The sequence below is a fragment of the Mesoplodon mirus genome (assembly GCF_964341445.2).
Source record: "Mesoplodon mirus genome assembly, chromosome: 4".
In the NCBI taxonomy this organism is placed as follows: Eukaryota; Metazoa; Chordata; class Mammalia; order Artiodactyla; family Ziphiidae; genus Mesoplodon; species Mesoplodon mirus.
Window position 1 is genome coordinate 32,457,731 of NC_138979.1, and position 12,878 is coordinate 32,470,608.

General features: G+C 54.7%; 1 protein-coding gene across 3 annotated transcripts in view; it reads right to left on the minus strand.

Annotated features, from left to right (window-relative positions):
- RASGRF1 (Ras protein specific guanine nucleotide releasing factor 1) overlaps window positions 1-12,051 on the minus strand; it is a 105,782-nt gene extending 93,731 nt beyond the window's left edge. For all 3 annotated transcript variants that reach the window (XM_082616825.1, XM_082616827.1, XM_082616826.1), the window contains exon 1: window positions 11,414-12,051. In XM_082616825.1, coding sequence (XP_082472951.1) covers window positions 11,414-11,689 — 276 coding nt within the window. In that variant the 5' untranslated portion in view covers window positions 11,690-12,051. The remainder of the gene's footprint in view (window positions 1-11,413) is intronic.
- Window positions 12,052-12,878: the final 827 nt, after the last annotated feature.

The following is a 12,878-nucleotide window of genomic DNA, read 5'->3' on the forward strand; positions in this document are numbered from 1 at the left end:
TGGGGCATTCCTTCCATCACCTTCAGCTCCTATTTCTTTCTCATTTCTGATATTCAATTGGTCACCAGGGTCTCTGCTCTGGATATCTTTGGAACTCTGCCTTCTGCCATCCTCACTGCCGTGCTTGCTTCCAGGCTTCCTCATCTCCCACCCGGGCCATTAAACTGCCCCCCTCTGGTCTCCCTGCCCCTGGTCTTGCCCCCTCTGATTCACCCTGTTTGACCAGAATCCAGACCCACTGTCCTGTCTGGGCCCCTGCTTGCTGTCTCCTCCAAGAGGGAGGTGGGCTGGGGTCAGCTGCAGGATGGATGTCATCACTCTGGGTCAACCCCACCCCTTCCACTTAGTAGGTCCACTCTGGTGGCCTGGTCAGGCAGGGTCAGCTTCTCCCCCACTGGGTCCTGGCTCCTTCCTCCTGGTCCATCTTTGGGACCACAGTCCCAGATGGCCCTGGCCTGGCAGTCCCCTGTGTCCCATGCTCCCGAAGTCCCAGTGCAGAGGGGACAGTGCCAGAGGGAACCTGAAGGGGCCTTAGCGGTGTGTGTGTGTGTGTGTGTGTGTGTGTGCGCGCGTGTGTGTGTGTGTGCGTGCGTGTGTGTGTGTAGATGCTCTGGCTGGAGTCCATCTCTCCCTCTATAAGGGGCTATCCATCCAGGCTCCCCATCACCTGAGGTCCCTGTCCACCTCTCACCGCTGAGATCCCAGGGGAAGCCTGTCTGCTCTCTGGCTCTCACAGGAGAGATCCCACTCTTACCTGGGCCGGGCCACCCTGGGAGTGTGTTCTGCCCTCTCTCAGGGCTTCTGCAGCACCGTGCACAGTTCTCAGCATTGCTCCCTCCCCGCTCTGGCTGCACCAGCCTCATGCTGGCCACACAGAGGGGCTTCACTGGGCACAGTATGTCCCAAATGGCCCTGCTCAACAGAAGTATTGGCTTCGAGCAGGCCCACTGGTGCTCCCACACCAAACCAGAAAAGACCTACCTATCCTGCCCTATGGCTGTGGCTCAGCTGGTATGGCTCCACACAGGGTCTGGACACCCCACTTCATGACATTCTTCCCCCCTGCTCTGAGTGGCCTTGCTTCACCGACCTCTGCCTCTGGGTTCTCAAGTCTTGGCCTTCCCAGGGCCTGGTTACTGCACCGTGACCTCTGCTCTGACCCGGGGATGAGCGCCTGTCTCAGACCCCGGTCTCCTATGGGCTCCTAAGAGTCCCAGGGCTGAGAGCTGCTGCCAGGGACTGACCTCCTGGACACCTTATCATTCGCTTGCTTCTACTCCCTGCCTACCCACTGGGGACAGGAACAGAGGTGGGAGAAGAGACAGGAATGTCAGAGCTGAAGAGCCCAGTGAAAGTCCCTCCCTCCCAGAGTCAGCCTTGAACTAGGCAGTGCTTGAACAGCGGCATGGGGGACTGTGTCATCCTCCAAGCTTCTGCTGCTGAATGGTCCGTGTTTCCATGTACATTACTCCAGACCCCATGAGCCACAGCCACAGATGTCATGCTTGGCTGGTCCTGCACGAACACCTTTCAATCTGTCGTCACAAGTCAACAAGCCTGCCTTTCCCCCTCCCACCAACAGCCTCTCTAAACGTTTGCTGAAAGAAGGAATGAATTCCAGTCTGGACATGCCTGCCTTTCACCTTCTGTTAGAAATGACCTATGCACAAAGGTGTTTAATAATTGCAGCTCTGTTTGTAATTTAAAAAAGACTATAAATTACCCAAATGTCCCTCGAGAGGAGATTAGCTAAATAAACTACAGCACATCCATACAGTGGAATACTATGCAGCTGTAAAAAAAGATGAGGACGATCCATATACTTATAGAGAACTATCTCCACAATATAGTGAGAAAAACAGGTATAGAATAGTGTTTGTAGTACGTTACCACTTGTGTAATTATACAGATGTGCATATATATGGCCATAGATCTATACATCTTTGCATATATTTGCATATATAATGTCTCTGGAAGAATGCATAAGCAACTGGTAACATCAAAATCCTTTGGAGAGGGGCTTCCCTGGTGGCGCAGTGGTTGAGAGTCCGCCTGCCGATGCAGGGGATGCGGGTTCGTGACCCAGTCCGGGAAGATCACACATGCCGCGGAGCGGCTGGGCCCGTGAGCCATGGCTGCTGGGCCTGCGCGTCCGGAGCCTGTGCTCCGCAACGGGAGAGGCCACAGCAGTGAGAGGCCCGCGAACCGCAAAAAAAAAAAAAAAAAAAAAAAAAAAAAAATCCTTTGGAGAGCAGAACTGGATTGCTGGGGTAGCAACAGAAACGAGCATTGTCAGTGTACACTTCTTTGTAACTTCTGAATGTCGAACCATCGTAATATATTACCAATTCTAAAATTTTATCTACCTATTTATTTATTTATTTTTGGCCATGCCACATGGCATGTGGGGATCTTAGTTCCCTGACCAGGGATCCAACCTGTGCCCCCGGCATTGAGAGCGTGGAGTTTTAAACACCAGACCTCCAAGGAAGTCCCAATTCTAAAATTTTAAAATAAAAGGCAGTGGCTGTTTGAGAGGCCCAGCCGGCCATCCACTCCCCAGGTTCTCCAACCTGCACCCTGCACTCCTGGTCACCAGGACACTCCTCTTTTGGACCCTAGCGGTGCAGCGTCCTGGAAAGTGATCTCCACCAAACATGCTTAGCCTGCCCTGAGAGCCCACGGGAGCCACTGATGGGGTGGGCCCCTGTTTTTGCAGTGATTCTGCCCTGGAGATCGTCATCACTACCCCACTGGTCCCCCTTATGAAAGCCCCTGGATATACAAGCGATCTTGCTTGAGGAAGTGCACCACGTCTTTCCAGGAGGCAATGGGTGTCCCACAACCAGCTTGTTTCCCTTTTCTGTCCAGGCTACCAGGAAGTTCTCAGATGTAATTACTTACTTGCCTCTCCTCACCTGTGCCCACACCTTATGGGCTTTCCTTTTGGAACACCAGCCCTTCCCCCAGGTCCCCAAAGCCTGTGGATCTGACCAGAGGTGAGGGGAGACCAGGTGACAACCAGTGTGGCCGGAGGGCAGGTAAGGCCCCTTGCAGGAGAAAGAGGGTAAAAGGGCAGCAGCAGGCTCGGGGCAAGGTGAGTGGGCAGGCAGAGAATGCTGCGTGATTGACGAGGTGCTTCCAAACCACTTCACTCATTTCTTGAGTGTGGCTAAGAGTCTAAGAGAATTAAATAAAGTTGGTTATATTTTACTCATATAGTCTGACAGAGGAAAAGTCAATCTAGATCAAGCTTGTCTGAATTTCTAGATGGGTTTCTGGAATACTGGCTAAGGTTGCTAAAAATTCATTCATTCACTCTTCTAAAATGAATTTTATTTTAAGGTCTGAGTTAGATTTTCCAAGTCGAAAAAAAAAATCAAAATTCAGCTAGGAAGTATCTTCTTAAAAAGAATTCTCTCTTTTTTTCAGGGCAAAGAAGTTGCATTAGCCTTGCTGGATTCGTAAGATCTGCTCTTTAAGTATAAATTGCTGGATTTAACAGTTGGCCTGGATGTCCACTGACCTGAACAATCTAGAACAAGGAGGGCTGACATTTATTAGCAGTGACAGCTCGGGGTCTGGCACAACACAGACACTCAGGTATCTGTTGGGAGATGAGCTCCCTCTATCTGAGCTTTATCTGCCAAACGGGGATTCTCTCTCCCCTGTGTGGAACTACATTAACAGCAGCGTTACTTTGGTGGTTATGGGAGATGCTAAGCCTGAAAAGGACTTTGTAATCTGTAAGCTGCAAAGGTGCTCTATCTGAGTGGTGGCTGGAGGAGAAGGTATGGTAGGACAGTGCCTGGTGCTTTCAAGGGATGAGAACTTGACACTCCCTGCCGCTGCCCACAGAGCCCAGGAGGTGGGAAGCCCCAGAGGCTGTGGGGTGCATCCTGGGCATGCAGGAGCTAGGGATGGTTTTTGTAGCACAGCGCAAGCCCAGGTTTCAGTGACGTGGTGACGCAGTGACCGGCTGGGATGGGAGTGGAGGGGGGACCTTCAGTGCTCGGCACTCCCCCAATTCAGGCCCCTTTTACTGCTCAGTTCTACAGCCTCCTCCGACCTGACCTCCTGCCACCAGATGGGTCATCCTTCTGTCTCTCCTCACCCTGCCGTGATCTCTCCAGCACAGAGATCACAGCAGTCCGTCTCTAGCGGAGAGACCTGTGCTGGCTCCCCACTGCGCTCTGTAGCCTGCACACAGGCCTTAGGGGCCAGCTCTGCCTACCCTGCAACCTACATTTCATGTCCTACTTGTGCCTTTCTTGGTGGAGTCTCCCTGATGCCCCCAGGCCAGAAGGAGATGCCCCTGTAAGTGTGAGCACAGATTCTGCTTTCTGTCATTAAACCCATCAAGACGGCGCCTTTGCCTTTCTCCTCAGCTACTCGAGTGTGTGTGTGTGTGTGTGTGTGTGTGTGTGTGTGTGTGTGTGTGATGATCAGATCTGCATTTTGGAAAGTGGTCTGGCTGCGGAGAGGCACGGGGATGGCGGGACGCAGTGGATACAGGGAGACAGTTCTCCCAGCATCTCTAGAGCCCTGCTTTCAGGCACGTGGTGGGTCTGCACGTCCCCACCACTGCTGAACTGAAGCCACATGACCTGCCTTGTGGTCATGTGGTCAGCATGGGTCACTTCCGGGGGGCGCTTTAAGAGCCAGGGAGAGATCTGCCACATTCTCTGCCCTTGGCTGTGGCGGCTGTGAAGGCAAGTGTCAGGATGAATCTCCATCAGGCTGGGTCCCTGAGCGATCACAATGAGCAGTGCCCTCCTGCCAACCACATGGGACCTAAAGCATGAGCAAGAAATAAACCTCTGTCATGTTCATGGAGATCTGGGGCTTGGTTGTTACTGCAGCATGACACCACTCATGCTGACCAGTATACCTGTTAGGAGGCCCCCACCTAAGTCCAGACAAGAGATGATGGCTGTCTGGACTAGAGCCTTGGAGGAAGAGAGGGATAAAAGTGGATGGTCTGAGAGAGATTTAGGAGGTGAAATCAATGGGGCTGGGTGAAGGTGTGGCTGCCAGGGATGAAGGAAGCTGCTGCAGCCATTTTTTCTCTTTCAGGGGCATGCTTGCTCAGACATTCTCAGAAACCCATAGGTTATCTGAGATAAGATTTACCATCCTACCTTTATATCCAGGGTCAGGGCTCCGTGTTGACTCACTTCAAACCTGCCAGAGACCCAGGTGATCTGGGTCATTGCTTCATGCAGGAAGAGCCTTGTCCTAAAGGTGAAAGCTGAAGCCACAACAGCTACCGTGAATTGATTGGACCTACGGTGCTACGCTAGGGCTTTACAAATAGCATCGAGTACAACACTCAGAACAGGGCTGCCGGGTAGGTTGTATTACGGTTTCCATCTCACAGACGGGGAAACTGACGCTCAGAGAGCAATAAGACCTTCCCTAGGTAGGAGGTGACAGAGCCAGGATCCAAAGCCAGTCTGTGTGGCTCCAAACCCACAACTTTTACCTAAGGCTGCGTCATTGCCAGAGACAGAGAAACCCCTCAGTGAATGAGCTGGGAGTCGAGGCTGCGCCCTCCTCTCCGAGCAGCAGATGATGGGCAGTGGGGGAGGCCGAGGCTCCCAGCTGCTCCCTGCACGACAGCCGCCTTTACGGAGGTGTTTGGGCGTTGGCAGTGTTCTGGGCCCCCCTCAAGTGCACGCGTCACTAACTCTCCTGCATAAACATCGGGGGCTGAGTCCTGTTCTTGGCTCTATACACATGGGCGCCGGCTCCGGGCTCCCACGGATTCCAGGGAAACGGGACTGCAGGGTGTGGATGCCTGCCTTGGGGTGTTTATCCTTGACTCCTGGAATTCAAGGTGCAAGGTTCCCACCCAAGCAGAAACAAAAGCTGCTTCACAGATGTCACCAGAGAGGCAGTGGCATCATTTCGCTTGCTGTTAATTCTCTCTCTCTCTCATTTTTCATTTATCTCGGCAGAGGATGGTAAACTCACACAGTCCCTCAGCCCAAGTCTTTATGCTGTGTTTGTGCTTGGAGAGCTCAGGTTTTAGAGTCAGGTAGACCTGGGTTCCCGTGCCAGCTTTGCCACGTATGCTCTCCGTAACCTTGAACAAGTTACTTACCATCTCTGAGCCTCAGTTTGGTCATCTCAAAAATGGGTTACCAGGTATAAACTCACAGGGCTGTTGGGATGATTAGGGGAGGTATTGTATGTAAAACATGCACTCTGGCCCTTAGTTCTAAGGGGAAGGAAGACCCTTCACAAACCACCAGCCAAATACATCAATTAATCCCAAGCTGATAAGCTATGGGGATGAAGGAGAGAGGGTTGTCCCTGCCTGTGATGAGGGACCTGGGGCTCCTCTAGCTCCTGCGGTGAGGGGAGGCCCTCAGGAGGTGACTTTTAGGCTAAGACCTAAAAGGAGGTCCTAGGAGGAGGAGAAGTTGGTCACTAAAGGCTGGGGGGAGTCGGGGGTGATTCCAGGCCCAGGCAGCAGCTGCTGCAGAAGCCTTGAGGTGGGAAAGAGGAGGCAGGCATAGGGTGAGGAAGGAGGGGGATGGGAGGGTGGGGCAGAGTCAGCAGGGCAGGCAGAGGCTGGGGCCCGCTGGGGCCTCCACGTCATGCAGGAGAATCTGCATTTTTTCCTAAAGGCAATGAGAGCCAGTGACACTTTCAGTGGCTTAGTACATGGTCAGGTGTGCCCTTTAGAAGCTCACTCTGGTGGCTTGCTGTGTGGCAGGGGCATGGGGCGAGATGGGACCATGTGAGCGAGTTCAACCCATCAAGCCTGACACTGTGAGCTCCTGAACCAAGTCAGGGGCAGGGAGAGAGTCCGGACTCCTTAGGATGGAGAATTCCTGGCACTTGGTGTTTACTGTGGTAGTGAGTCCAGGGAGAGTGCCCTTCTCCACTGTGAGCCCTTTGAAGACAAGGATTAAGTTTGATTTTTCTCTGTATCCACAAGACCCAGCATGGGCTTCACACCGAGAGCCAAAATGTTTACGGCACGCACAAATGGCAATGAGATGTTAGTGTAGGCTTGTGTATGTGCAGTCTGCTTCTGACCGTCATCCCACTGTCGCCAGGCAGAGGGGCAGGGACCTGGTACTTCCTTGTCCTAATTAAGGCGTCGTTACTGAGCTGCTTCAACCTCATTTCAGTGCTAGAAATATTTGGGGGCTGGGTGGGGAGATGGGCACCCCCACACACTTACCCCTGGGGTCCCACACCTGTGGGGCTGGGCCTGGTCTGGAACCGTGGGGCAGCCCTGCTGGCCCTTCCATAGGTGCAAGGGTCATGGGCTGAGTTGCTGGCACCACGTGTGTGCATGACGTCCCTGTGTCCCTGTGTGTGTGTGTGGGGGGGTGTTGCTTTTCGAGTACACTTATTCCCCTACATTCAGGTTTGTGTTTTTCTGATTGGCCCAGAGGGCTGAATGTGCTACAGCAACAGGCAGGCAGGCTTTGTGGTGAAGACAGCGCAGCTGCAGAGAAAGCCAGAGAGCCTTTCAGTTGCTGCCTTGCTGGGTGGTGCTGGTGAGATTGTTTCCTCAACTGTAAACCGGGCACACTCATGGCTTTAGGGCTGTTGTGAACAGGTATCCACCAGGCCAACCAGAAATGTGTCCTGCGAATGAGGACCAGGAGAGGGACTTCCTCTTGTCTCCAGGGAAAGGCATCCACTGGGTGGATAACAGGTGCTAATGGGCACCCCCAGCTTCCGGAGCCTCTGCCCACATCAGTGCTGAGGTTCCGGCTGAAGGGATCTGTGTCCCTTCTGTTTTACAGGAATCAGGAAGAGTCTGGGGTCTACATTTTGATCCCTTCTGGTTGGGGCGGAGAGGGGTGGTAAGGGGAGTGCTGGGGTTGGTTTGGTCAAGTCCACCACTGAGAAGATGGGGCTGGAAGCTCTATTTCGGGGGGCTGGGAGTGAGGGTGGGAAAGCCAGTGTGGGATGACTCCGTGCCAAAGCAGGGCAAGAACCCCAAGGGTCAATCTCTGAACCCAAATTCTAAGTCCAGGGCCTCTGGGCCTTCAGTGTGTGGGCTGTAGGGTCAGAGGTGAGGAGGTCAGGGCTGAGCAAGCAGGGCTCAGGCCAGCATGTGGAGGGGTGCTTACAACTGCCAGTCAGCATAGGAGCGCAGCTGTGCCCCTCCGATTTCAAGAGGCCTTGGGATTCCAGGCCAGAGCTACCACAGGGGCAGTCAGAGCAGTGTAGAAGCAGCCAGAGGATAGCACATCATGTTAGGATGGGCCTGGGCTCCCAGAGCACCCTGAGAGCCCTTCCTATTGGAGCATCTTCACAGTGTAAGGTGAGCATCCTATCCTATTAGAGCATCTTCACAGTGTAAGGTGCCATCTTTATCTGTGTTAATCTTCCCTGGGGGCGGGGGAATGTGACATCCAGCTTCCTGGGCCTATGACCCCGCGCCGGGCCTGGACTGGTGCACAGTCAGTCCTCAGGACATGAAATATGGAATTGACAAGCTACACCAGTAAGTTCAGCTCAATTAGTATCTCCTGAGCACATACTATGTGCTTTGTCCCTGACTCATCCCTGTCATTCGGGTGGTTCCCAGCCAAGACTTCGTTTCTATTTCTTGAGAAACCATCTCTGGCCCTTCCAGATGGAAGCTGCCTGCTTAGGCCTGGATAAAAATGACATCCTGCTAAAACCAAGTCTTCACTAGATGTTGGCCAGTCCAAACTGATAGCCTCTTTGAGGCCTCCTAACATGGGTTCTCTGCCACATGCCCAGCAGGTTTTGAATCAAGGTTTCCCGTGGTTTACAAGGCAAACCCAGTCACAGAATGGCTTGGAGCTGGGCCTCCCATGAGGGTGCTCTGTGGGTGCAATGGGGGCTCCCCCTCAAGGAGAAACATGGAACAGCTGCGGAGGCCGTCAATTTCACTCAAAGGTTTAGAAAAGAAAAAGATATAAGTTTTTATAGACACGTGCAGACAAAAGGAACAGGATCTACTTTTCCATACGAGCCAAACTCTCGGTCTGGAGTCAAATGGAACATCTCTATAAGCGTACAAAACAAAGCACACGTCTTTAACAGAAATTTGCACGTAAGCTGGGCAGCACCAGACCATCCCCTACTATTCCCAACCCTCTTCTGTTCTCTTGTGCCGGGAGGGCTACTCTTGTGACCACATTTGACGATCTCTGACTGTTGGTGTTCTGGGGAAACAGCTCAGACCACGTGTGCACATGGTCAAGTGGTTTTGCACTCCTGTCCCTCCCATAATCCACTGCTAGCAAGATACAACACCCGAGCCAAGAGGTGAATGATCTGGAATCAACGTAAGATCTCATTTTCAGGAATTCTTAGACATTGGGTGAATTCTAGGTCTGACTCTGCCACTGAATCAGAAACAGGTAGGTAATTTCTTCCCAATCTGCTCTTCAGTTTCCCTATCTGTAAAATGGGAGGAGTGGGCTGTACAATCTCTCTGAGGTTCCTTTCAGCTTCAACATTTTATGTTAGACCTCTATTCCTTGTCCAGGTGGGTATAATTCAGATTCAATTAACACTTATCATGTCAAACTAAAATGGATTGTGAGCATACTTCCATACACATTATTTGTGTTCTCAAAACCCCAGAAAGATAGGTGTTATTACCTCCATTTTCTTTACAAAACAGCGGCTCAGAGAAGTTTAGTATGTTAACTGAGGTCACACAGACAGGAAGTTGCAGAGCTGTGATTCAGTCTCAGGCCTGTTTCTGGCTTTGTGTCCAAGGGGCTGAGAGCACACACTGTGTGCCCAACAACAACTCAGCTTCCTTCAGCCCTCTCTCCCTGCCTGCCCAGGACCTCAGCTCTGTGCTCTGGGGTAGGGGGCCGAGGATGGACGCCAGTTGGGGCTATAGGCCACTGGTAGTACAGGTGGACTTTGGCCAACAAGTGTTGATAATGTTCTGGAAGGCTGGCAAGGGGCAGGTTATCAAGGGCTGAGAGAGCATCTCTGGCCTAGCCTGGGTCTGGGTCTCCCAGGTGAGTCTTCCAGGCCCCATTTGTGCCTTTAGCTTAAGGAGCTGCCTGCTCTTTGCTTTGCTTTGCTTTGCCATCTGGGAGCCCCTACCTGCCATACGGCTTGCCATCCCCAGAGACCCACCCTCAAATATTCCTGTCCACCTTTCTCAGCCTTCGAAATCATCTCACAGTACCTCTGGGCTGAGGGCAGGGAAGGAAGAGATGTGCTGCGGGGACTGAGCTCAGATCTGTCTCGACCATTAGGAGGGCGACTTCAAGGATGCTTTTATTTCAGCCAATTCAATCACCACCAGTCTGCCTGCAATAATGGCTTTTGAGCCCTCAGTTATCTTCTCAGAACCTTAAGGTGGCCTCAACTCCTGGCATGACACTGGGCAAGTAAATTTCTCTCTTTTGGCCTCAGTGTCCTCATCTAGGCAATAACCAGCTGGTTGGGTCCCCATGGATCGCAGGTCCTCCCAGCGGTGACATTTTAGCATCCACTATCTTTGACTTTACCTTCCCAGAGGAGGGGGACAGACTAGATGCCTTTGGAGAGTGCATCAAGCTTAAAAATTGCACTCCCGCTGTCTGGTGCTCTCACTCGGCGCCCGCAGGTGCTACTCCATCCCTCCACACCAAAGGCACACCCGCACCCCGGCCAGGCCCCCGGTAGATCCAGGCCTGGCCTTTTAGCCTCGCAACTCCGGAAACGCTAGAGCAGCGCTAGAGCCGCGACTGCGGCGGTGGCGGAGGCGCAGGGGGCGGAGGAGGAGAGATGCGCCCACTTGTCCCGCGGCCTCCGCAGCGGCCCTGGCCCCAGCCCCGGGCCAGAAAGGTCCCTGGAACCCTTCGGTTTGTTGCTTGCGCCTGGGGCCGGTTGGGAGTGCGCCACCGGTCGATGGCACCTAACCGACCCCTGCGGCCTCGCAGCCCCCCAACTTGGCAGAGAGAGCGCAGGCTCCTCTTCGCTCCCAGCGGCGGTGAGATAGGGGCCGCGGCGCTCGCACGCCTGCGTCTCGCCCTTCCCGTGCCTAAGCGCGGGGAACTACACCTCCCGGGTCCGGGGCTCTCCCGGGTGGGAGTGGAGGTGGGAGCACCATTTCTGGCTGGATGTGGGTCTACATTCATTGCTTCCGTCTCCCGCGGGAGCCCATCTCTCTCCGCGCCTCATCCCCCTCCGCATCTCCGCGTCTCGCCAGCTCTGCGCCCGCCTCCCACCGAGCTCGCCGGGTGAAGGGCAGCCGCAGCGCACACCCGCTCCCTGTCCGCAGTCCCTGACCCCTCTGGCCACCGCGGGGTCACCGCCCGCTAAGGCCAACCCTCCCTTCTCGCCGAGGGCGCCGAGTAGAGGGACTAAAGTTCGGGCGCCTTCGTCCGGCGGAAGGGCCTGCGCCCCGAGGGCCGCGGCCCGGGCGCTGGGAGGTCAAACGCTGCGCTGGCCTCACCTGTTTCTCCAGCGGCTCCTTGGCCGAGAGAGTAGGCTTGGGGGAGGGCGCGCGGTCGCAGACGCAGCCCTCCAGCAGGTAGAGCCCCGAGGGCCGCGAGCTCGAGTCGCTCTCGAAGTAGAAGAGCAGGTTCTGCAGCAGCGCGAACCACTTGGTTTGCCATTTTGTGTTGTCCGAACTCCGCTTGCTCAGGTAGCCCTTGCGCGTGCCGTCCTTGCGCGCCAGCAGTCCCAGGGACGCGACGTGGCCATCGTTCAGCCGGATCCCCTTCTGCATGGTGCTCGGAGGCCAGCTAGACTCCACGCGCTTACATTTTCTCTGTGCGGCACCCGGCAGCCCCTGTCCGTGCGCGCTGCCTCTCTCAGGCGCTCGCTCGCTCCTTCTCGCTCTCCCCTCCCCCCAAATTTCTACAGTCCGGGATCTGGCGCCGAGCCGCGGCTGCTGGAATCCAGATGTACCATTCCCCTCCAGAACCTCTTCCCCGCTTCGCAGAGCCCCCGGGCCCGGGAGATGCCTCCCGACCCTCCCCTGGCGCCGGGCAAACTGAGGGACTGGCGAGCTGCGCGCTGGCGAGGGACAGGCGGAGTCATGTGACGCCGATCCCTCGAAGAGCCCGCTTTAGCAGCGCGGACAGGGACACACGCACGCAGCCCGCCAAGGCGCAGAGCCGCGCGCAGGCTGCACCTTGGCGCCTCCTCCCCCTCCCCGGACACACAGACGCACACGCATAAACAAATCCTGTCCTGCCTCCCCTGATCTCCTCTTCTCCCCTTCGGGTGTTAAAAAGCAAATCAGATCAATTTTCGTTTAACCCAGTGGAACACCGGAGGCTCGCCATCCCGGGAGTTTGCGTCTTTGCGCCCCGCCGCGGCGCACTGTAGACCAGGGGTTAAGTCCCATTTGTCATTTTCTCCTCCAAAGGCTTCCTCCTGGTACTTTATTTTTCTAATCCGTGGTGGATGGAGGAAGGTGGATGGCGAAACAGAGCTGAAAGAGCTTTCAGTTCTAATATTTGCGTAATCGTCCAGGTCACATTCATTTCAGCATCCAGCCCCACTTCTGGTGGCTTCCCCAGCGACCTAAGGACAATACAGACGGAGATGTGGAGGGGGAGGTGAGCGTTTATTTTATTTTATTTTGAGTGTTGCCATAATTACGGGCGCCACCCCCTGCGCCCTGCGGTCTGGCCGGCGAGCCGCTGCTGGGAGTTTTCTGCAAATACCCTCCAAAGCCTGAAGGCGGGCTTCAAACGCAGGCGCCAGGGACCATGGGAGCCTTCAAATAGCTGCGCTGGCGCAATGATACCTTAATGATAGATTTTCCGTTCTTATTTTTAGCTCCCATTCGCCTACACAGTTACACGGCATTTATCCGAGAACGTCACAGCGCCCGCCTGCTGCACCGGGAGGGCGCGCGGGCCGCCGGGCAGCCGGGGCGCTGGAGCGGGGAGCGCGCACCGCCGTCT